Below are 26,233 nucleotides of genomic sequence, written 5' to 3'. Positions count from 1 at the left end.
TATTCGCGAGATTAAAATTTCTAGTAGCGACTACTTGATTCACTGGATGATAACTCTTCCCATTGCATCAGAGGGAGTGATAAAAGAGATGAAACATATTTTTGAGGTTACCAGACTGAATGGTTTCTCTGACCATACCGTCAGCAGCTTGATTAGCAAAAAGAAGAGGACGCTCCAACGTCAAGCACTCACCATGCCGACTCCGGATCAATAGCCCAGATGAAAAATAGCTTTGGAATTCAACGAAATTTCCCTTTGGTCTAATCGAAGGCTGGGGAGACATGGTTCGGACGTCGTCTTCAGCAACACAAACAACCAACTCGAAACTTTCTTTGATCGACCAAAGATCCTATACATCTAATGGCCAAGTCTGGGGTATACGAAATTTCCTGTGCTGATTGCAGGAATATATAAATCGGACAAACCAGAAGGAACGTGGAAATATGTTTTTTGGAGCACTTAAAGGAAGAAGAATTGGCGGAAAAAACGATGCGTCGGTTTTCAGATTGAAGGTAGCGGAGCATATGGTCCTAAAAAAACCCAGGTTTCCAGGGAAAACGTAACGTTGATGACCTGCATAAGCGATATGAACAAATTAAACGTGGCTGAAGGTACAGAAATTTACAAAACACCAAAGGAGGAGCTTCTCAACGATGATTCAGACAACGGTTATTTCTGTCCCTTCAAATTCATCAGGAGGTGCACTCGTGGACAAAATTATAATATCGGTTGTATCGGCGAGACTATCGATCAGGTTGGGATGCGGCTGGGTTGTCAGGGAGCCAGTCATGGAATGAAAAATGACATGTTTGTTTGGGCTTACCACGTCCTTAATTGAACTAATGATGCCGCTTGGCTTGCTGGCACGTGAATGGTGCTTTCTGTTCAACTACCGACCGAGTGCACTACGGGTGCTTCTGGGATGACTGACAGCCCGAAATGAGCATGGATGCTGACCTGAACGGCGTAGAAAAAACATCCAAATCAAATGAGAGGCATTGGTATATTTGCACCGAAGTTTTGGATAAGTTAAGTTAATTTCTTTCGAATAATGGTCTTTGGTCCCTATGATCACAGCCAATTTCAAAACCCATAAAAGCTTGGGATCAAGGTAACTTCGAATGCACTTGGTAAGACGCGTAAAGGGGCATTTCGTGTTACGGCGTCAAAAAATCATTTTTTCTGCTTTGCATGAATCCTGTCTAGAGCATGTATAGAATATACTGGCAAAATAATTTTCAGAAATTCGAAGTCGTTGGAAAGTTACAAGAATTGGAAGGTAAAGTGAGCGCAGCTCAGCTTGACGAAGCCCGGATCAGGAGCCATAACCCATATTTTTATATAAGAAAATTTACCCGAATAAGTTGTGGCAAGCATATAATAAAAATTTGAAAGTTCAACATTTTTGTTATTTAGCCATTAAAAATTAAAAAAAAAAAACTTAAAAAATACGGGTGTCGCATGCGACGACCCCAAGAAAATGGAGAAGGCTGTTGGAGTAGCATACACGTAGTTAAAGAAGAATTGCAAAGAGAAAGATAATAAATGAACATTATCTCATAAAGTACGTATATCATTCGTCAATACCAGCATAAAGGAGCTAAATCGGCAAGGTAGAAAAGAAGTAAACCTGCAGCTAGCTATATATGAAAATAACTGTTAGCTCCTCTGTGTTATGCAGTTAACATTCGTGGCATGACATTATGGAATGCAGTAGAATGTTGTCTACGCCAAAGTTACCGACAGACGACCACCCACACAGCGTTTGCTTATGAAGGTTGTCATATTAAAACAACAAAATGAGTGATAACAGTGAAATGACTCACAGCAATTCATTCAATATTCCATTCTATGATTAAAAATGTGCCTCATTGGAGAATGCTGATACCCCCAAAGATGGACAAAAATAGCAACCACTCCACTAGTTAAAGTCGCACGTTTGTATATAGTATGTACATACATATATGACAGATCCTCTGGAAAGGGAAAGTGATGGCATTTTCCTATTTTCCTGGGTGGCTGTAAATAAGCTCCATAAGGCGAAACGAAAATGAAAAAGACCCTTCAGGGGTCGTCAGCTATCTTTAAACAGGGGAATGACGGCCCCGAGGTGCCCGAGCAAGCGGTTCTGACTCTCTAGCTGACAGTATACCTGCGTTTTAGGTTACTAGCACGAATGACCGGTACACGTCGGGGCCCACTGGGATTATCCGCAAGCGTCGCAATCTAGCTCTGCCAAGGTGGTAGTTTTGACGTGTGTCAAGAACCAGCCCCTTCGGGACCCTGGCCGGTTAGTGCGCATTGAACCGGTGTTAGTAGACCGCGGCGCCCGTCCATGAAATGGATTAGCTAAGCATTGGTCAGGGGTCAGGGAACTAGGGTAGGCTGTGTCCCCGAAGGTATACCCGTTGCTGACTCTTGCGGCCCTTCCACACGATGCGCTGGTAATATTTATATGGAGAACAAATATAACAAAACTAAAAAAATGCGCGAAATATCGGGGAAGAGCTGACTGCGTTTGGGCACATGTGACACTGGGAAGCCTGACTGATGTTGCGGAGAGGGCAACTCCAATAGGTAGTAATGTCCCTGTTCCGTAAAAGAGCTCAGTTAAAATCGCCAGTCCTGAGCAGATGGATTCGATATGAATCGAATGAAAATGTAATCGACCATCCTAGCTAGAGCAGAAGAGGAAAGGCTTATCGAAAATACCGACAGTAGTGAACGTTAGCAAAATTGACAAAAATCGGGTGATGGAACTGGAGGAGCTACTAGACCGTATTTTCTTCTACAGGCGGACGTGCACATCAGCGAAAGACGCGCGGAAAATCGAAACAGCCGCACTTTCCGATGAGAACATTGTCAGCGCCAAAAGGATTGCAGATAGCCCACTACACAGCAAACTGCGGAAAAGCGGAAAGAAAACGTTCCTAAAGGAAGCTTTATCCAAGTAATTTTCAGGGCCCAAAAAAAAGGCAAGAAAAACAATAGAAAAGAACTTACTGTGCCGTCTGAGACCCGTCTGTCTAAAGACGTGGAGGCTATAAAGGGAAAAAGGGAATAAGAAGAAAAGACAAGGAAACGAAGAAGGAACCGCCGCTCTGCTCATTTAGCAGATGGAGGGCAAGATATTTGCGGAAGCCCTCAGGAAAATCCGCGACAATATAAATCCCGAAGACAATGAAGCAGAAGTGTCTTGTCTACAGAAAACGAAGGTTGGCAGAGTCCTCGTCGAACTAGGCCCAAAAATCGCTATCAAGAGTACATTCTACGAAGCGGTAAAGGAACTATTGGGGGAGAGGGCTATCATATCTAGTCTAGAGCTTATGTGCTCTTCAGAAATCTAAATTGTTGGCTGCCTTACAGAAAAGGTCGAAGTGTAGGAGGCCTTAAAGGGTGAATGTTCATAGGTAACCAGTGCCCGGATAGGTACCACCTTTGTGAATTCTCTAGGCCATAAACTAGCTGTGGTGGGAGTCCCCAAGCAATGTGCAGCTGGAAAATCAAATTTGTATGCAGGGTATGAATGGGGATAACCCCCACCAAGTGCTACAAGTGTCTGGACTATGGACACATGTCAGCAACTAGCAGTGGAACCGACAGGAGGATAGCATGCCGCAGGTATGTCACCAAGCAAAGACCTTCAATGAAAGCGAAAATTGCGGCTCTGCAGGGATTGTGGCGCATCTTAACGGAAAAATAGTTCTGGAAATCTTTCTATAAGCTCTGTCTTGGATTGGAAACGAAACAAAAATATGAAAATATTCTTCACAGGAGGAGGGATTCTATAACTCTGTCAGAGTAAAGCTGAAAAATTTCTCTTATACGGGTCTCGATATCTCGCCTCTCTATGCAATAATGATACCATGAATAGTGTACCCACACGAACTTGGACCCGCCGTTGCAATTGCTAAAATAATGGGAGGGTTAAGACTCCAATTAACTTGCATGTAGCAGCTGCGGCACATGAGCACAACAAAATTATTCATGTGGTTTTAATTTCAATTCTGGAATTGGACAGAGACGTCATGTGGTTAAAGTTCTGGGAGACCCAATATCAGGAATTGAGGATTCCGAAGAGACAGCTGTATAAGAAATCAGATTTTTTGATACAAGGATATACCTAAAATACTAAAAGAGGGCCAGGAACACATGCATTAAATCTGAAACATACCGGAATATGTACAGTAAATCCAAAACAGCATTTGGAAATCCCTCCCCTTCCTGTCCTATTCCAATTGTATTCTCTCTAAGACCCAGCCGGACTTAAGTACCATTGTATCACCTCCAATAAGATACACATTGGTATGAGGGTGCAAAGAAATCATAGAATCATCCTTTGAAAGATCAACATTTATACTTGGAACTAGCAAACCTCGGTGAAGACCGTAAAGGGGGTACTTTCTGCAGAATAATAGATCCCGAAAAGTGGGTTTCCTGAACCTATAAATTTAAGGAGGACATGCTATAAGCTTACAGGCTCTAATGGGTCCAGAAAACCTGCAGATACTACACTAGTTACCAAAATGGGAAACGATGCTGATGACAAAGTAATTGATATTATCCTCTGTATTGAATCCCAATAGCGTTCAGGATGTTTGGTACATGATACATGCCAGTGATATTTACGCAAATTTGATATATACATAGTTTGCAGCATTTACAAATAGTTCTACATAGAGAGAGAATGACGCATGAGATACTTGAACCTACCGAAAAGCATACAGATTGACAAGGGCAAAAGTCACCAGATGATTGAATGGACATCCTACATACAGTGAAGGAGAATAATTAATTATAATTGTATGGTTTCATCCACTAAAGCTAGGACGTAGTATATTGGTGGAAACAAAGTTTCTTTCTAATTTTGATAAGCTTCCGACGCACTCATCTGAAACCACTGCAATTAATTCCCTGCAGTTTGACACTCCCGACGCAAATTTGTTATTATAATACATAGTTTGAATATTTTCAATTTCATATTACCATATAACCAAGAAAACTATACATAGGAGGTGAAACTTGTCAAAAAAAAACAGGACAAAAAATGAATTGTCCGGTTTAAAGCCGAGTCAAGATTGCAGTGCGTTCTACGCAAATGTCAATATATTGTGAATTGGGTTTCTATAGCACTTCTGTGTGTGCGATTCCATGTAACGAAACAACCAGCTATAAACAATCAGGATGGCCGGAGCATGGAGTATCAGTGAGGCGGGGACAGGGAGGACAGAGAGGCAAACTGGGAGAGCGTGGCTGCAACATACGGCTTAAACCAGCAACTGATTACTTGGTACACTGACGGATCCCTCACAGCAGAGTGGGCAAGTGCCGGGGTCATTAGTTCAAGGAAAATGCACGTGAAACCAATTGGTAAGCATATTCCAGACGAAAATATACCTAGACAGATGTGTCTTCTTTAACTTCCAAAGAAACTACAGGGGCAGAACATGGCTATTCTGACTGATAGCGAAGCGGCGATCAAGGCACTTAGGTTCAACCAGGTGAATTCTAAGCTGTTATGGGAATGCCTTGAGAGATCAAATACAGTCGGCTCGTCCAACAGGGTGTCGATACTCTGGGTTTCAGGCCATGTTGGGTTGGGAGGCAAGTAGGCAGCGGACTAACTAGCCAAGAAGGGAGCAAGGACGACTTTACACCGGCCAGAACCCTTCTGTGGAATCGGAAGCGGTTTCATGGCTATGACACTTACACACAATGATACCTACCAGGGATGGAGCAGTCCAGGGTGCTTATTGGGGGATACGAACCCATGCGCACAAAGGATTGCTTAAACCTCACCAAAAAGAACCTCCGAATCATAGTGGGGATTCTCACTGGTCATTGTCGGCTGAACTATCACCTAGGGAAGCTAGGGATATCTACGGACACTGCCTGCAGGTTTTGTGCGGAGGATGATGAAACCTCTATATACGTTCTGGGAGAGTGTCCGGTGCTTGTGCAAATTAGGTGGATGCATCTGGGAGAATACTTAATACCAAATGCAAAGTTGAAATATCTGGAAGTAGGGAATATACTAAAGTTCCTGGCGGTTATAGGCTTGCTTGAGACATTATGATTAATAAGTACACTGTAACCAGTAAATGGGGCGTCTTTCCCTTAACAGAATAATAATAATAATTAACAACCAAAACATACATACATAAATACAATAGGAAATTGATAAAGTGTCATTGCAATATTATTGAAATCGCCGCCTTCTACAATTGGTTTTGGAACCCAGCCGGAAAATTTCTATATCAAATGCAGTCAGATGCACTAACACCGTCATACAAATGGGAACCAATGCCAATGATGAAGCGCAGAACGCATATACGATCCTGACGGAAAAGCCATGCGCACCGGACGCTATATTTTTTGTCCCGGAAAACTTCAAGGCTTGCCTAGGCAGTTTCACCTCCTGTGTATAGTCTTCTTGCATATGAACTTACACTAATGGTTTTCTGTCATTGATTTAATTGTGAATGTCATTCATTTTGTTGTTTAATTCTATTTGAAAATTATAGCGCAGTGACGTTTCAAGATGCAACGTCAAACAGTACAAATATTACCAATTTAATTCCACATGAAATTATATCAAATTTTAAATTTCATATGAATTTTCCTGGGGCGGTCAGTGCTTAGAGCTAGGCCGAAATCTTACAAAACCAAATGGAATTTGACAATCCAATTCTGAGTCAACCACTTTTGTTACTGGAACAAACAATGCTAGAAGAAAACGACTCTTCCCTAAATGGCGCTTCAGCTTGACATCTGCAGTTCATACAAACATATTTGAAAAGCACTCAGAGTTATTCTACATACAAAGAAATTCTCGATTCCGATTAGCAGTTAATTGTAGCTCTGTGCCTCGTTCTTTATTTTTAAATTCAACAAAAAATTAATATCGAGTTCAACAAGTTTGTATTTATTTCATATTTTGTATTTTTCTGTTACAGCTACCAAGATGATATAAACAACTAAAAATGAATTTTCCTACAATGAAAAACGTTATCTACCAAAGATCCCTGTTGTTGGGAAACTTCGAGATCGATTACAATACGTTGTGTTTACTAAAATGTTTTATCAACTTCCCCCGCTTACTAGAGTTCAGATACTACACTATCCGATAACAAGTTCAATAAAAATAAACAAAATTTGCTTTCGTCCTTAAAATTATAGACAAATTTAATACACTTTGATACAAAATGTTGCTTAATATCTCTCCTCTTAAACGATACATAACCGCTATTCTGTGATAGAAATGATAGTCTAATCATATACACATATCTTGAGTTGAGTAAATTACCTTAGTTCGGGAACCAGCAGTGGCTTCAAGTGAAACTCTAACTAGATAAGCTCGGTATGTGCGCGTAGTTAACGGAGTTGAAAGGGCCTAACTTCAAAGCGTATGCGGGAAAGCTTCCATCTTTGAACGTCTGTATTTATATTCGTTACTTGTATCTAGATTCTCCGCTTGGGGGTTGGTATCATGTAGCGGACAGAGTTATTAGGGAGTTCAATTGGAAAAGCTTCCTTTGTCAATATGGAGGTTGAGCTCGTTGATTCCAGTAAAGCTTGCGGATTAAATTCATTGGTGACAGGAAAGGTATGTTAGCGTCTGCTAGCTCGGACTGAATGTTATATTTTGCAAGGAATATAGTTAAGTTCAAAAATAATTTCGATTCTCATTATCAAGACAACTAACAACTGTTAAGAATTTAAATGTTTTTCCAAGAACCCTTTCCTAGAATCATATCAAGGAAAATTTGGTCTAGTTTCAATATATGTACATATTTGCTTATTACCAAAAAGTCTTGAAAAATCTGTAAATGAATCATTTATTTACACAGTAGTAGCTATGTTGTGATGCAATGGCTAAGTTAGTCATTCAAACTTTGAATTATGTCATATCATCTGTTGAATTTCAGATTAAAATTAGAATTGGAGAGAAAGAAAAGAGAATCCCTTGTTTGTATCTCAGAGAAAGCACTATGCACGGGATTACCTGACAGATAACAAGCCATATTTAGTTGTAGGAATGAACGTTGGCAGTTTACATCCTACTGTGCAGCTCCAACAGAAAATCAGGCGAAGTAAAGAAAGAAGATATCCCATTCAACTCCGTTCGAAATCAGAATGTTCTCTTTATTACGTTTAATTCTAACGAGGATTTATTTAGATTTGTTTCAGTGACCGAAGGTCTTTTATTTCAATTTCACTCTAAGCCACTACCTTCTCCTTTCTCCGTTTATCGTGGTCGTTTATCCGAAATGAGTAGTACATATGCTAACACGAAACACCCTGTTTGGCTACTGTGTACCAGGTTCGTACCCTCACTAGAGACGGCGAATCGGGAACTTGTAATTGATCACTGGACAAAGGTTGACTAGAACTTATTGGTGCACGCCCGCATCCCTTACTGTAGTTAGTATTGAGGCCGGTGGCGGCACTAGCTGCTATATGACTATTTTGATTTCTACTTCCACTGCTAGCGGACTTATCACTAAAATTCAAATCATGACGACGCATTCTCGATCGTTTATTAGGATTTGAAGGGGCTGACGTAGATGGCGCTACCTGTTCACCATATCGAGTTCTACTAGTACTACTGTTACTGCAATTGTTACCCTTGCTAGTTGTAGGTCTATTATTCATTAAGTTCACATTATGTCTATAACGATGGGCCATAAGTTGATCTCTAGGACGTGCACAATGTCGACATATTGCAGGCGACCCGTCTTCTCCTCCATCACCTTGCCTTCCTGCGTCTCTGTCAGGAACTTCCCGGGGAGGATGATGCTTCGTACTCGCGGATGGATTTCTTTGGGAGGACTTTTGATTTGATTGCTGATTCATCGATTGTTGCGGGTGTTGCTGATTATGGCTGCGATTGCTGTTGACTTGATTGTGTGGCTCATGTAGAGGGAGTTGTTCGCCTGCATTGGAAGGATATGGTCAGAACGCTGTATCGAAAACAGCTATGGATCGCGATATAGCCTCGTCATTTCGACAGCACATTAAAAATTCATCAAGTGTAACGACACCATCACGGTTGATGTCCATTTTCTGGAAAATAAAAAACACATTTCCCTTCAGTACCTTTCTATTGCCGAATAAATGAAAGTGTTATTGATTTCCTTTCAAGCATGTCTGCAAATTTTTGTTCATATCCTATCGTCATATATTTTGCTGCTTTATTACATAATACTGAAATGGGAAAGAATCATTAATTTTCCCCGAGAACCGAAGAGGGAGACATTCTCAAATGCATCTGAATATATTTTTGTACTTTTTGAGACATACTCATGCAAATTATCCGTCTTTTTTGTCAATTTTCATTAAGGAAGACTCCAGTGTTCTCGTTTTTCAAGTTTTCAACTACTTTCACATATTAAATGCTTAAAAAAGTTGGCAGAAATAGGAGGAAATATATCCAAAGGTAGTTTCCTATCTAAATAAAATATTGAATAATAAATATTGAATATCAAGAAAATTCAGACTGCTTTAATGGACTAAATAAATTGAATTAGCTAGTATTTGTGGGTTACCCTTACGATTACGACCTGCCCCAGGTATAATGTAAAAATTCTTCAAGCTTTAGTAGCTGACTACGGACGGAGACATATTTCTGCGATACGTTGGCTCCAATAGCTTAATAATAACGTGAGAGCGTGTTCACAATTTTCTCTCCAAAAGGGGCCAGATTCAACCGAATTCACCTTGTGTTAATTGGACGTCATCTTTCAGCCGTGATGAATGCCAAAGTATATAGGGGAGCCAATATAGGCTCGGTTCATTATCTCATTGGCATAGTGCTCAGAGTTCAAACTACTACACGCCTAGAATCCCTTTTCTACAAGTAGGTGAAAGCGGATACTGAAGCCGTGTACAGCGCAGCTCTCCATAAGAATTGGAAGGGGAAATGGATGGCGCAATAACCGGAGTCAAGGAGATGAAGCATCAATAAATGATCTTCACAACCATGTAAAGAACTTTATCATTAGTACGATCCCAAACATTTTTGGTTCCAGTGGGAAGTCTGATTCAACGATGAATGTAAGCGAGCAATGGAACGGAAGAATACTGTATACCGGGCAATGCTGCACTCTCAAGGAATGCAGCCACGCGCAGGCACATATTACGTAAAGTGAAGAAGCAACTTAACAGACAAAAAAGGAAGCCTGGAAAGATCAACAGGTCTATGAACTCGAGAAGTACAGGGAGTAACCGCACCAGGCGCGGAAGTTTTACCAACAAGTCAACAGGATGAAGCCTTATACACCTCGATGCTCATCCTGCCGAGACAAAGAGGGAAATCTGATTTCCGATAGAATGGGCATATTAGAGCGATGGGTTGAGTACTTTGATGAGCTACTGAACAACCAGAACATCGGCGAGTTGGAGGTCCCGCCAACTGAAGACGACGGACAAATACTGCCACCACCAAGTTTAGGAGAAACAGTCCGTGCAATTCATCGGCTAAAAATCATAAGTCGCCAGGAGCCAATGGATTTACAGCCGAATTGCTTAAATATGGAGGCGACCAGTTACACCAAGTGGTTCATCAACTTGTGCTCAAGATGTGGGACAGCGAATCAATGCCTGACGATTGGCAACGAGGCATTATCGGTCTCATACATAAAAAGGGAGATATGACACAGTGCAGCAATTATAGAGGTATCACGTTGCTGAGTACCAGATATAAGATATTCTCCACTATCTTGCTAGGCCGGATAGCCCCCATACGCCCAGAACATCATTGATCCATACCAAAGAGGCTTCACTCCATGCAAATAAGCAACAGATCAGATTTTCTCTCTGCGGCAAGCGATGGAAAAACAGTTTATCGACTTTAAAGCCGCCTATGATAGCATAGCCAGGGTAAAACTGTACATGGCCATGAGAGAATTCGGTATCCCGACGAAATTAATAAGACTGACTAGGCTGACCCTGACCAATGTGCGAGGCCAGATAAAAGCAGCAGGATCACTCTCAAGACCATTCGACATCAACAACGGTCTACGACAAGAGGATGCCCTCTCATGCGTGAGAGAAAGTGATCCATGATGCGGAGGTAAATGCAAGAGGTACGATCCTCTTCAAGTCCACCCAACTACTGGCCTATGCTGACGATATCGACATCATGGGAAGAACCACCCGAGACGTACAAACTGCCTTCATCCTGATCGAGCAGGCGGCGCGAGATCTTGGGCTGAACATCAATGAAGGCAAGACAAAATATATGGTGGCAACGTCAGCACCAAAGACGACTCAACCAACAACATCAAACCGCACTGGTCAAACAAGAAGAAGAATAAGGATAGGAGAATACAACTTTGAGGCCGTTGATAATTTCTCCTATCTAGGGTCGAAAATCACAACCGATAACAGCTACAATGATGAAATCCGCGTACGGTTGTTGTCAGCCAACAGAGCCTATTTCAGCTAACAAAAACTGTTTCGTTCAAAACGTCTCACCATAGGGTCAAAGCTCTTACTGTACAAGACTATGATCTTGCCAGTCCTCATGTATTCCTCGGAAACTTGGGTTCTTAGCAAGAAAAATTGCGAACTCTTGGCCGCGTTCGAGAGAAGAATCCTCCGAAGAATTTGTGGCCCCCTACATGAGGATGGACGATTCCGTAGCCTACACAATGACGAAATCTATGAGGGATACCATGACCGTCCGGTTGTGGATAAAATCCAGCTCAATAGGTTACGGTGGGCGGGTCACTTAAACCGTATGGATGAGGATGATCCCACCCGGAAAGTCTATAAGGGCAATATCTATGGTAGAAAAAGAAGACGAGGCAGACCCTGCCTAAGATGGAGCGATGGCGTAGGCCAGGACGCCAGACAGCTTTTAGGGATATCAAATTGGTGGACCTCGGCGCAAAACCGGGATGTCTGGAGTTCCTTATTAAGACAGGCGTAGACCGGATACCGGTTGTTGCGCCGTTGATGATGATGATTGTTTCTCAAAGAAAAACTCACGAAGAAAATGCACTTGATTGTAGTGCGACGTTTTTAAATCAAGTACCTCCCTTCCTCCCTGATGACGTAGGATAGTGATCCTCAATTTTTCGGCAGCTCTATTGTGCATGTTGTTGTTTGCAAGAAGTACCCTTACCCGTCTATTGACAGATTCTAAATCAGTATTACTCCACTGTATCACACCGAAAGTGTATAGAAGGACGGGAATGGCGAAAGTGTTGATTGCCATGATTTTAGTTTTCCCATACAGCTCAGTTTTAAGGACAAGATCCAGACGCCGTTCAACTTCCCCCAGCAACTTAGATTTAATTATTGCCACAGCAGGTGTTGTTGCTTGCAATATGCCGAGGTATTTGTAGACGTCGTCCGAATCCATACCCTCAATTCGGATGTTATTTTGGCTGTATCCTTCGTTGTCGGTGTGTTTTCCCCGAGCAATTGTTTTTATGGGACATTTTTCCAAACCCAGCTGCATGCCCATATCCCTGCTGAACTGGATGGTGATGTCCAGCAAGGAGCGAAGTTGGTTCTCGTCTTTGGCGTACAATTTGATGTCGTCAATGTATTATACATTAAATGGCTTAATGTACATTTCGACAATATGCCATGCTTGACTTGGAACCCGTATTTGCTTTCATGCAAAAGATGGGATAGCGGATTCAAAGCCAAACAAAACCACAGTGGGCTTAGAGAGTCGCCTTGGAAAATGCCACGCCTGATTGGTATCCCTCCTGATGTTTGTGAGGATACTGATAGCTGCTCCGATTCTTCATCACTGTTCTCAGGAGAAGAATGACATTCTGGTTGATTTTGTACAAGCGTAGTAATAACCACGAATGCGATATGGAGTCAAAAGCTGATTTATAATCGATGTAGGCTGTCGAGATATTCCGTATTTCGTGGACAGCCTGCTTTACAGCTACCGTATCGATTATAAGCTGTTCTTTACAGCCTCGGGAGCCTTTTGTGCATCCTGTTTGCTCCAACCTGCCATATTTGGCCAAAATCTACATAATGTCCCAGAACCCCCGGGCTGATGAGCTCAAGAGGTTCATCGGATAAAAGCGTAACAACTAGCCTCAGCTCTGGACTAACTTCAGCTACTACGCCTTCCCGAACAGCAGGCCAGCAGAATCAAAATGGCCTTGAAACTAAGACAAGCACTTTCCCTATCTTCGACACGACTCTTTTTTAATTTGGCGTTTTCTAGAATTGACAAAAGTCCTTGCAATTGAGTATGAAAAGTCCAGACATCAATCTCCCATAGCAATGAAAAATGCAATTAATTGATATGCATGAAACGCATAAAAATGTGTACATAAAAACCAACGATTACTCGAAATACATAGTGAAAACTGGTGGGCGTGGTTTAGGTAGGCGTGCGAGTACTCGAAGCAAAACACTTTGGGAGATCCAATCGCCCTCTACGCTGGCTTGCTCCGGAATAATACATCTTCATTGCTATGTATTAAAAGTATCTGGAGTTTTGGCGGAGACTTTCCGCATCATAACACAAGCATGGAAGAAACAGTACGTGTAATGCATCGCCCTAAAAATCATACATCGCCAGGAATCAATGGAAGTGCAGCCGAACTGATTAAATATGAAGGCTCAAGGTGTGGAACAGCGACGAATGACAACGGGCATTATTACCTAGAAAGGGGGTTATTAAACATAGAGGCAGAGTGACGTGGATGACCCTGACCAATGTGCGAGGTCAGATAAAAGCAACAGGATCACCCTTGAAATCATTCAACACCAACAACCGTCTAAGAGAAGGGGATGCCGTATCATGCATTCTGTTCAAAATCATTCGTGATGCTGACGTAAATGCCATTTCGTAAGGAAGTATTTCACTCGGTGCACAATCTTGCGCACCCTGGCATTCGGGCAACGAATGGGCTAGTCTCCAGCAAGTATTTATGGCCGTCCATGAATAAGGAAAAGTGCCAAAAGTGTAAAGTCACTAGGCATGCTAAGAAGGAAGTATATATATTCCCTAGGTTGACAAGGCGCTTTCACACTATACATCTCGACATTATAGGCCCTTTGCGAGGCTCACACGGATACAAGTATTGCCTTCCGACCATTGATCGGTTTACGCGGTGGCCTGAGGCAATACATCTGAAGGACATAATAGCACAGCCATGTGTTGAAGCCCCCTCTATCAAGAGTGGTTTCCGCGCTTTGGTGTTTCCGGCGTCATCACTACAGACCAGAAAATGCAATTTGAATCTACTCTCTCCTTGGATCGGTTCTGGTTTCCAGCCGCGAAAAGTTTGCTGTCAGCCCTGCTGAGTTGGTGTACGGGGTGAACCTTCTACAGCATGGCGATCTGGTCTTCGACAGGAGAGACGGCCTTGGAGAAACTGGATTACTGCATCGACTATGAGAAGTCGTTCACACCCGCGGGAATTCAAGGTTTATACCCATGTTCTGGTGAAGGGTGATGCATCCCGTAAACCGCTAGAGCCGCGATACGAGGGCCCCTATAAGGCCCTCGAGCGCGGGGAGCAGTTTGCACGTCGCTGGAAAGCCGATGAGGATCTTCTTGGACAGGTTAAAGCCCTTTTTGCAGGAAGCAGACAACACTAGACATTTAGAAATCTGGCGGTCGGCTGCAGCCGCGGGTTTTCTCGCCGAAACCCCTAGGTTCCAAGTGGGGACGGAGTGCTGTGCGCTGTACTTTACACCGAGTAATCGTGTGAAGTAGGCCTGTTCAATTGATATTATTGAAAAAGTTTTTTTTTGTAAAAAAAATTATTAATGAGAATTCAGTTGTTAATTGAGGTGTAAGAACTTAAGTGTTCTCAAAATTTGTGAATAAATAAATTAAGAATAGAAATGTTCTAATTAATTTTTTGTGTTTAATTAATATGTGTGTTTTTAATCAAATAATAATACAACAGCCCCTCCGATGGTTATTACAGAAGGTAATACTGCAAGCAGGAGTTTGAATGAATATATTTCGCTTTCGCAGCTGTCATGAGTAGCCTATCACCAACTGTTTGAGATAATTTACATATTTGCCACACATACATAGTGCAGCACTGAAATAATGTAGATATTTCATTTGCCCTGCTTGATTAGCGATATTTAGGTTCCTCTACAATATACCCTGCAATGAGTCTATCGTACTTTATAGCGTTGATCTTGCAGTAGAATACGATTCACTTTACTTGAAAACCTTTTGCATTATTATTGTATGTCATCGTCGTCGTCAAGGCTTTACAGCCCATTCCGGGCCCAGGTATTTCAGGGTTTTCTTACCAGTCTTCGTGCTTCTATTCTCCCTTCGAATACCCGTTTAAGTATCCGAGAGTCGTCCATACGTCGAATGTGACTACCCCATTTCAACTTCCAAAGTTTGATTAATTAAGAGACTTCAGAGTGGTCAAATAATTGGTACAACTCATGTTTGTGATTGATTCACCATTGGTCGTCTTTTTGTTGTTAGGTCGTACTATTCCTGAGGAGCCTTCTCTTGAAGATATTTTTATGAGTTTATATTAGTGTTCATGAACTCCACCATGCCATTAACATAGTATGCTGGTCCCAAGCCCAGGTAAAGAGGGAGGGTTTGAGGCAACGTACTCTGTACTATCCTCAGTAAAACAAAAATAAAATGCTGAGATCAGGGAAAGAGATAAATAGAGTGTAGTTGAAGCTATTCTACTATGGTAAATCCTACCTGATCTCTCTTGGTGACAGGCCCCGCGACAGGTCGACCACGAAAATGCATAGAATGTCGTTACAAACATGATGATCGGATTAAGTCACAGGCCTCGGAGAAATGCTAGGGCGTCCACCTCAGTCGACGCGGCAGGATGGGCCCCGGTCCTGTCGAGAAATGGGCAAGGGTTCTTGACGCATGGACGGTGATTTGATGATCGGCTGATGAAGTTCACCATTATATCAGCTGATCGCACTATTCACTTCTTCACCGCGTATGCACCACAGGCAGGCCGACCTGATACCGGGAAAGATGCCTTCTGGCAACTTCTCGATGAAAAGACTTGTCACGTGCCTGCTGACGATTACATAATCATTGCCGGCGACCTTAATGGTCATGTGGGTGAAAAGGCAGACGGTAACAGGTGCCATGGGGGAAAGGGGTTCGGAGCGCGCAATGAAGGAGGCGAGCGTATAATCGATTTTGCGGAAACCCATGACCTTGTACATGAATGCATGGTTCATCAAACGATTGTCTCATCTTCCCACATTTTATAGTGGGAACAATAAAACGCAAATCGACTATATTCTCATAAGACGCCAACATTTTACCACTGTCACTGATTGCAAAGTCGTTCCCTATGAGACCATCGCACCTCAACATCGGCCGTTGATTGCAGTCCTGCGAATTAAGCCACCGATAAAACGCGCATTACATGGTGGCGATTCGGTGCGAAGAAAGAAGAAACGGTCCCACTTATACGATTGCCAACCATTACGAATGTGGAAGAATCATGGAACCAAATGAAAGACACGATCCATAAAGCGCCCTCTGCAACCCTCGGGGTCACCAAGCCGGGTAAGCGGTACATCAACCGAGATACTTGGCTTTGGAATGATGATGTTGAAATGAAGGTCCGTGAAAAGAAACGCCTCTACCACAAATTTCTCGACGATAAAACGCCTGCTAATTGCCAACCGGGAAGCAAAGAAAGCGGTCGCTGTCACCCGAGCGAACCATTTCAAAAATCTTTACGATAAACTGGACACTCGGGATGGCGAGAGAGATCTGTATCGACTTGCTAAAAGCCGTGATGAACACACACAGGATATCGAACACTTCTGTTGTGTTAATGACAAGAACGGTACTTTCCTTACCAACCGTCGAACCGCAACGGATAGATGGCGAGAATACTTCGAGCAGATGTCAACTGAAGAATTTGCTCATCCTCCACTTCCACAATCATTGCCGACATTTGGGGCAGTTCCACTAGTCAGCACAACTGAAGTCGAGGAGGCAATAAAACAAATGAAATCGGGAAAGCAACAGGACCTGACGACATCGCATCTGAGCTCTGGAAAGCGAAGAGCTGGGACCCAACACTGTGGCTCAGTGAATTCTTTAACCGGGTTATTCAGGAAGGAAGAACACCACCTGACTGGCAAGAAAGTACCACTGTTCCAATATGGAAAAAGAAAGGTAGCCCAGCAGAATGTTCAAATTACCGTCCGATCCGGTTACTTTCCCATACCATGAAGATTTTTGAACGCATTCTTGACAACCGTATTCGCGAAATCGCTGAAATAACCGTGAATCAAGCCGGATTTGTCAAGAACTGTGGAACTACTGACGCAATACCCGCTGCGCGGTTACTCATGGAGAAACACCGTGAGAAGCATCGCCCTCTTTACATTGCCTTTCTGGATCTAGAGAAAGCGTTTGACCGTGTACCACACGAACTCATCTGGTATGCTTTACGACAACACTTCGTGCCAGAAGAACTCGTGCGCTGGGTTCAATTGCTCTACCACGATCCGAAAAGTAAAGTTCGAAGTATGGCATGTGTATCAAAACCGTTTCGTGTCTCTGTTGGAGTTCATCAAGGAAGTGCCCTCTCACCACTCCTCTTTGTCCTTATTATGGACACCGTCACACGGGATATCCAACGTCCAGCGCCCTACACACTGCTTTATGCAGATGATGTTTTCCTAGCATCTGATAGCAAAAATGATCTCGAGCAACTTGTTCAAAAATGGAATGATCGCCTCATGCAACATGGTCTCAGATTGAATTTAAACAAAACTGAATTTTTGACGACCGATCCCCATGAAACAGGCACAATCACTGTCAGCGGCAGTGATCTGCCAAGAACTGAGCGATTTAAATACCTGGGGTCAACGCTATCAGCCAGTGGAGAGCCGTATTATGAAATTGCTTCACGCATTAACGCAACCTGGATGAAGTGGCGTTCCACAACTGGTCTCCTTTGTGATCGACGTATCAACGAATGTCTCAAATCTAAAATTTACCGCAATATCGTCCATCCTGTGGCCTTCTATGGTTCTGAGTATTGGTCAACTATAAAGGACAATGAACGGCGTCTTGTGGTAATTGAGACGAAGATATTGGGTTGGACTAGTGGCGCGACACATTTTGATGAAATCCGAAATGAGAATATCCGCGATCGTTATGGGGTTGCACCCATTATGGAAAAATTGCGAGAGAGGCGTCTTCGATGGTATGGTCACGCAATTCGTGTTAACAAGAATTCACTTGACAAGATTAGTCTGAACATCGAAGTCGATGATAAACCACCAAAAGGCAGGCCGAAACAATGGTAGCTTTATACGCTGGATGGGTATTTAAAAGCCTCGAGATTGCACCCAGATCAGGTATTCGATAGGCCAAATGGCGAACCCGATCACGACGAGCCAACCCCGCTTGTGAACGGGACAAAGGCTGAAAAAAAAGAGGAGAACCTGCTGATGAACTAGCGTGCGCGGCGATAGCAACTACGATCGTAATGGTATGGATTTATAATTAAGCAACGATCCGAAATAGGTTGCACATGAGCACATTCTGTTACTTTATTACAAGAGTGCGATATCTCGTGGGAAAGGCTTTCAGGTTAATGTTACAACTGCCTCTATCCCAATGATAACATTGGGAGGGTTACAAGCACACTCAAAGCTATGACACAATCAAGTTGGCGATGCTGACTCAGTTGAGATGGACTCCCGACTAGCACCTGATCCCGGCTCTCTAGGGGTTTATGTCAACCCACGCTTGATCTTCCTCATCGCATAGACAATCAGGGGGATCATTTAAGCCAACTACAGTTTCTAGCGGACAGTTTTAGAAGGAGCAACAATACACTAAGCCCACCGCTTCAGGCAGCCAAAATGGCAGAGTATACCGTAATTTTTTTGCAAGAAGCGCAAGGTTACGACGACCAGATATTGAAAAAGTAGAGAGTGCCACTGTCCCAATAGCGAATATAACTGGTAGCGAAAAACGAAGTGACACCGCAGAGGCCATAAGGGAGAAACGCCATCGAATTCGAGTTCGGAAAAGCATGACAAACTTCGAACTGGATAACACCCCTTTGAAAAAAGAGTGATGAACTCCCCAACCAGGCGAAAACGCAAGTCATATAACCGGAGAGCATGGATCTCAGCGGAAAGACAGCGCAGATAAAGAAAGGCTACTCAAGAAGTTCTGACTTGTCCTATGGAAAGTGAAGACTGCTATCATCGTCCAGTGAAACATCTCCATGGATGTCAAAAATGGAAATGAAAATGGAACTGCTGGACCTTATCGCATACCAGCGAAGACAGTCGAGGAGGAAAAAACACATCGACAGTACAGCCCCTAGCTGCTCAAAATGTAGCTCCCTCAGCCCATCAGAGTTGGGACAAAAAGCGGCAACAGGAGGCAAGAACCAAACAGCGTGGATCTGCCGATAAGAACGCAGCAAAGAGAATTCAGAAAGGTGGTAATTAAATGTCCCAAACAGCGTTGGATAATGGCGGCAGTTTCTCCATTGTAGCAAAGTCGACAAAGATGGTAATACCAACGCCAAAGAAAACTACAAGGGTAAACTACGTTCGGAGGCCATTTTCATCAACGAAGGGAGATCTTTCGCGGAAGTTCTTCAAGAAGTCCGCAACAACACCAAACCAGAAGACGCTCGGGAAGATGTTAAACCTTCCAAAAGACTCGAACCGACAATATACCAGTCGAGCTTAGATCGAAGACCGATAAGAAGAATCGTTCAGCGAGACAGTCCAAATCATTCTAAGCACGAAAGCAGTGGTTTCTCTGGTTCATTCAACAATGAGATTTATCACCGCAGCTTGAAATGCATCGTCTCCCAAACAAAAACTGCGTCCCGAGAAAATACCTGTGTACTGGTGGACGGCTGAAGGAACTGTCTCTGACTTCGGCAGACTGCTCAGCCTGCAAGAGCCCAAGATGAAGCGGTGCTAAGATCCGCAGAATATAAGAGAAGAGAAAAGGAAGTTTGTCACGAAATCAACAGGCAGAAGACACGCTGCGGGCAGGAGCTAATCACTAACGTTAACAGAGAGCCATGTGGCATAGATATGGGAAGCGTCGTCACTATATCATCCTCTCGGTATGTTGGACACCGCGAGGAAGCTGCTTGAGGAGCTTATCAAGCCAAGACTGACTGACACAGCAACACAATATCGTTTTAGAGCGGGGCATCCATAATCGATACGATTAGGGAGGTGGTCCAAGCAGTGAAAGCTGACTCAAGCACCTAGTCGCCACTGTCGATAAGTGGTGCTCCTAGTGACCCAGAAACGCCTTCAGTTTTGCAAGGTCGTGCTACATGCTTGAAACATTGGAAATTCGTTCCCATGCTGCAGGCTACTTACCGATATTGGAGAGCTATTTAAGGGACCTTGCCCTGACCTACAGGAAGGAAGGATAGCGCAGACTGAACGTCACATCGGAGACGGCTCAGGCATCTATCTTCCGCCCGGACTCTTGGAACGCTTTATACGATAATCTTCTACGACCCGAGATGCCTAATGATTCACATCTGGTTGGATACGCGGATGATAATGCGGCAAGTAAACAGATGGTTTGCTGAACATGGATTCTGCCAAGCTTTGGAGGAAAACGAAGTCGTTGTCCTGAGCAAGGAGAGGGTTTTCACAGACCTCCCTATTCAGACCGGTGAATCCATAGTCCTTTTGAAGGTGGAGCTGAAATTCCTCCGCATCATGACAGGCATGAATATGAGGTTCTTAGATCTTATCTGCAGAGTATCGGGAAATCACGATCGCCTGACTGCATTTATTTCAAAGATGTGATTGGTGATGCCTGCCACACATTTTTCTTCTGTAGAAGGTAAGAGCACCATCGTCATCAGCTTTCGATGGAAGAGTCCCTTGCGTCCCCGGGCACCATAATTGAGCGAAGACACATGGTGCCGGGTGGCTCCTTGAACCAGGAGCTTTTGCTCCCATAGTATAGGACTAGCGTGAGGTTATGTGTCAAACGGTTCTGGGGTAGAGTCCTAGACGCTCCAGCGGGGTTTTTTGCCGGCAATCTGTTTGAGGGTGGAGTTCGCCACTTTATGTGTAAATGCATTTCACCTCCCTACCCTCAAAAGATATAACTTCAAGTTCGAGAGTGGTTTTGGTAGAAATTTTGAAAAGAAGCTAATGCCATAATTAGTATACACTTTATACTTAAGAGACGTCAATTTTAATATCGTGGAATGGAGCGGGATTACATAAAGAGGGTTCAGGAAGCAATGAATATGAAATACTATGTGGGAAGAAAATGAAGTGCAGCAGACAATCTTCCACAAACAGTGAATGTGCGTCGAAACTTCATTTGATCATAATATTGAAATGTTATGCTTCACAGTGAAGCTATTTCACGGGGGAAGGGTGCGACTTTTCTATATGGTGCCGCATATTATGACCCAAGGACTCTCTAAGATGAACTTAAAGGGCCTTTCCAGTAAATTTACAGGATTCAGTAATATACTGTTAAATAAACTACGCAAAAGAAGTCCAATAATGTTTTGGCATGCTTAACGCCGACTTAAAAGCTGCATGAATTGGAATCCGACTTTCAATTGTAGGAAATGACAAACCCACTCGGAAAGAGCCAACCCCTAAAAAGGAGAAGATATAAAAAGTCATGAATGAATTATCCACTGTGCAATAAAATTTCACTTTCGCTTTTCGTAAAACATACATTTCTACATATATTCCCCAAATTCATTATTGTAATGCCTCAATTAATCCAATTCCTTTTCAGCCATCGAAATAAGGGAAATTGGAATTGAAATCTCAACCCAAATGTTTCCAAATCTCCGTTTCCCATTTCCTTTAAATCGTTTTTCGGTACCTGTGGTGTCGTAATGGTGTCTGAAACTGATACATTCTTGGGTATATGCTTACCTGAAAAATTCTTTCGACCTTTTCTTTAATTTTCTCCTCGTCGGGGCAAGTATCAGGAAGTCGGCCGACGAGTTCGTATATGGCAGTCACAATGTCAGTCATTTCCTCTCGCGTGATGTACCCGTCGCCGTTTATATCGTACAGTGAGAAAGTCCACCGTAACTTTTCCTCCATTGATCCGCGCGAGAGTATTGAGAGTCCTTGAACAAAATCCTGTGGAATGTAAGCAAAAGATAGAGGAAGTCAGTTGAATATTTTAGTTCCTTAGGGAGATAAAATATTTGGCAGACGAAATATTGCTATTACAAGGCGAGAAGCTGAAGTTCTAGAATTACTACTTTCTTCTGTATTCGTAATTAAACCTTCAACTTAGATGTACATATCACTAAAAGCATTTGATCATAACTGTAACATCTTCAAATAATCAGGAGTATGAAATGTTCTCAGCTGGATCTATAAACGTTCTGAAAAAAGTGCCCACCTTTAAACTCTTTTCTTTCTACTTAAATTGCCTAAATTAGATTTTGGATGTCTCGGGTACGCCATTTCGGGAAAAGATATTTAGAAACATATGCCTGCAAGTTAAATGAATAATGCGGTATCGCTCCTGAATCAAGATTGCAACTGGTACACCTAACGCGGGGTATGAGTGTTATAGTGATCGCTGAAGAATGACTAACTGAGACAAACATGGGGTATTTTTGAACCTGACGTTCCTAAAGACATCATCATCATCAACGGCGCAACAACCGATATCCGGTCTAGGCCTGCCTTAGTAAGGAACTCCAGACATCCCGGTTTTGCGCCGAGGTCCACCAATTCGATATCCCTAAAAGCTGTCTGGCGTCCTGGTCCACGCCATCGCTCCATCTTAGGCAGGGTCTGCCTCGTCTTCTTTTTCTACCATAGATATTGCCCTTATAGACTCCCCGGGTGGGATCATCTTCATCCATACGGACTAAGTGACCCGCCCACCGCAACCTGTTGAGCCGGATTTTATCCACAACCGGACGGTCATGGTATCGCTCATAGATTTCGTCATTGTGTAGGCTACGGAATCGTCCATCCTCATGTAGGGGGCCAAACATTCTTCGGAGGATTCATTTCTCGAACGCGGCCAAGAGTTCGCAATTTTTCTTGGTAAGAACCCAAGTTTCCGAGGAATACATGAGGATTGGCAAGATCATAGTCTTGTACAGTAAGAGCTTCGACCCTATGGTGGGACGTTTCGAGCGGAACAGTCTTTGTACGCTGAAATAGGCTCTGTTGGCGGCCAACAACCGTGCGCGGATTTCATCATCGTAGTTGTTATCGGTTGTGATTTTCGACCCTAGATAGGAGAAATTGTCAACGGTCACAAAGTTGTATTCTCCTATCCTTATTCTTCTTCGTGTTTGACCAGTGCGGTTTGATGTTGTTGGTTGATTCGTCTTCGGTGCTGACGTTGCCACCATATATTTTGTCTTGCCTTCATTGATGTGCAGCCCAACATCTCGCGCCGATCACCTCCTGCTCGATCTGGATGAAGTCAGTTTGTACGTCTCGGGTGGTTCTTCCCATGATGTCGATATCGTCAGCATAAGCCAGTAGTTGGGTGGACTTGAAGAGGATCGCACCTATTGCATTTACCTCAGCATCACAGATCACTTTCTCGAGGGCCAGGTTAAAGAGGACGCGTGATAGCGCATTGATGTCGAATGGTCTTGAGAGTTTTTGTTTTTGTTTTTAAAATATTTTTTATATTTAAGAAATAGGTAACAATAGTATATAGATTGGAAAAATGAACAATAAAAAACAATCTTTTAAAATAACAAAAATAACTTAAATCTAATGGCCACTGTGGGCTCTCAAAGTTTTCGAATAACAATTTACAGGCAGAGAAGAGAAACAGTAAGAAATAAAAATCTAATTTTACAATAAGTTGTCGGGAAATGGTCAAAAACCCGACAGAATTCACTTGGCCTTAGTGGCAAATAAAGAAATATAAAAGTAATAATAAATATTTGATACTTTTAACTTAAATTGTTGTCCTTAAAACTATCATAATAATATATTTTATATTATACATTTTTTCTTTTTGTTTACAATAACATCCATACAAAAAAAACAGAATAATAACGTATGTATTTATAAGTTACAACTGGAGACAAAATCAGCACCCGTTCCCCACCAAGAAACATTTGGGTAGAACGGCTGCGAAACCCCCCCAACCCAAACCCAACCCCAACCCCCCATGCGAAGCAGATCGTACTATATGATTCCGAATCAATCTGACGATAACTGTGTCGATTCTTGGCACAGCAGCAGCTGCATACATCACTTCATTAGTTATATAGTGCTCATAGTTTGACGAAGCAGTCCTATTAAGCCCCGTGCAAGCACGCAGATATTTCCTTTCAAAGATCTTGCTGCTTTTATCTGGCCTCGCACGTTGGTCAGGTTCAGCCTAGTCAGTCTTATTAATTTCGTCGGGATACCGAATTCTCTCATGGCCGTGTACAGTTTTACCCTGGCTATGCTATCATAGGCGGCTTTAAAGTCGATGAACAGATGGTGCAACTGTTGTCCATATTCAAACAGTTTTTCCATCGCTTGCCGCAGAGAGAAAATCTGATCTGTTGCTGATTTGCCTGGAGTGAAGCCTCTTTGGTATGGGCCAATGATGTTCTGAGCGTATGGGGCTATCCGGCCTAGCAAGATAGTGGAGAATATCTAATAGATGGTACTCAGCAACGTGATACCTCTATAATTGCTGCACTGTGTGATATCTCCCTTTTTATGTATGAGACAGATAATGCCTCATTGCCAATCTTCAGGCATTGATTCGCTGTCCCATACCTTGAGCACAAGTTGATGAACCACTTGGTGTAACTGGTCGCCTCCATATTTGACCAATTCGGCTGTAATTCCATCGGCTCCTGGCGACTTATGATTTTTTAGCCGATGAATTGAAGGGACTGTTTCTCCTAAACTTGGTGGTGGCAGTATTTGTCCGTCGTCTTCAGTTGGCGGGACCTCCGACTCGCCGATGTTCTGGTTGTTCAGTACTTCATCAAAGTACTCAACCCATCTCTCCAATATGCCCATTCTATCGGAAATCAGATTTCCCTCTTTCTCTCGGCAGGATGAGCATCGAGGTGTATAAGGTTTCATCCTGCTGACTTGTTGGTAAAACTTCCGCGACTTGTGCGGTTGCTCCCTGTACTTTTCTAGTTCATAGACTTGTTGGTTCTCCTAGGCTTCCTTTTTCCGTCTGTGAAGTCGCTTCTCCGCTCGACGGAGTTCGTGATAAGTCTCTGCGCGTGCCCGCGTTCTTTGAGAATGCAACATTACCCGGTATGCGGCATTCTTCCGTTCCGTAGCTAGCTTACATTCATCGTCAAACCAGCCGTTCCGACTCCTTTTGCGGCTGGGGCCAAGTATGCTTGTGGCTGTATCCATGATAACGTTTTTCAGGTGATTGTGAAGATCATTTGTTGATGCGTCATCTCCAGGTCCTCTGTTGACTGCGGTTATTGCGGCGTCAATTTCCCTCTTATAGGTGTCGCGGAGGGTTATGTTGTAGATGGCTTCAGTGTTCATTCTCACCTGATTGGCAGAGGGGATTCTAGGTGGTATTGTTATTCGAGCTCGGAGCACCATGCCAACGAGATAGTGATCCGAGTCTATATTGGCCCCCCTATATGTTCTGACATTCATCAAGGCTGAGAGGTGGCGGCGTTCGATCAACACGTGGTCAATTTGGTTGAAAGTGGTCTCGTCTGGAGAGGCCCACGTATGTTTGTGAATCGCTTTCCGCGCAAACCAGGTACTTCCAACAACCATTTCATGTGACCCTGCTAATTGAATAATCCGCAGTCCGTTATCATTTGTTTTTTCGTGTAAGCTATGGGAGCCAACGTATCGCCTGAATACGGGCTCCTTCCCTACTTGGCTGTTAAAATCCCCAGGTATGATTTCGATATCATATCTGGGACAGGCTTCGAGGGTTCGTTCTACTGCTTCGTAGAAAGTATCCTTCTTCGACTCTGCAGTCTCCTCTGTAGGGGTGCGAACGTTTATGAGGCTTATATTTCTAAACTTGCCTCGCAAGCGCAGAGTGCATAGCCGTTCGCTTATGTTTTCAAAGCCGATAACAGCAGGTTTCATTTTTTTGGCTGACTAAGAAACCTACTCCGAGCAGATGGTTTACTGGATGACCGCTATAATATATGGTGTAGTGGCTCTTCTCCAGGAAACCGGTTCCTGTCCATCGCATCTCTTGTAACGCTGTTATATCAGCCCTATATTGGGACAGGGTATCGGCTAGCTGCTCATTAGCTTCATCTCTGTACAGGGA

The 26,233-nt window shown here is 43.1% G+C and overlaps 1 protein-coding gene across 3 annotated transcripts in view; it reads right to left on the bottom strand.

The window, feature by feature from the left end:
• Positions 1 to 5,808: 5,808 nt before the first annotated feature.
• Positions 5,809 to 26,233, bottom strand: part of LOC119657659 (Kv channel-interacting protein 4) — a 443,826-nt gene continuing 423,401 nt past the window's right edge. For all 3 annotated transcript variants that reach the window (XM_038064686.1, XM_038064683.1, XM_038064684.1), the window contains 2 exons: positions 21,895 to 22,107; positions 5,809 to 9,066 (listed from right to left, as the gene is read on the bottom strand). In XM_038064686.1, the coding sequence (XP_037920614.1) occupies positions 8,956 to 9,066; positions 21,895 to 22,107 (324 nt within the window). In that variant the 3' untranslated portion in view covers positions 5,809 to 8,955. The remainder of the gene's footprint in view (positions 9,067 to 21,894; positions 22,108 to 26,233) is intronic.

This window comes from Hermetia illucens, chromosome 5 (genome assembly GCF_905115235.1).
Source record: "Hermetia illucens chromosome 5, iHerIll2.2.curated.20191125, whole genome shotgun sequence".
NCBI lineage: Eukaryota > Metazoa > Arthropoda > Insecta > Diptera > Stratiomyidae > Hermetia > Hermetia illucens.
Note: the sequence above shows the minus strand (reverse complement) of the source record. Positions and strands in the feature narration are given on the sequence as shown.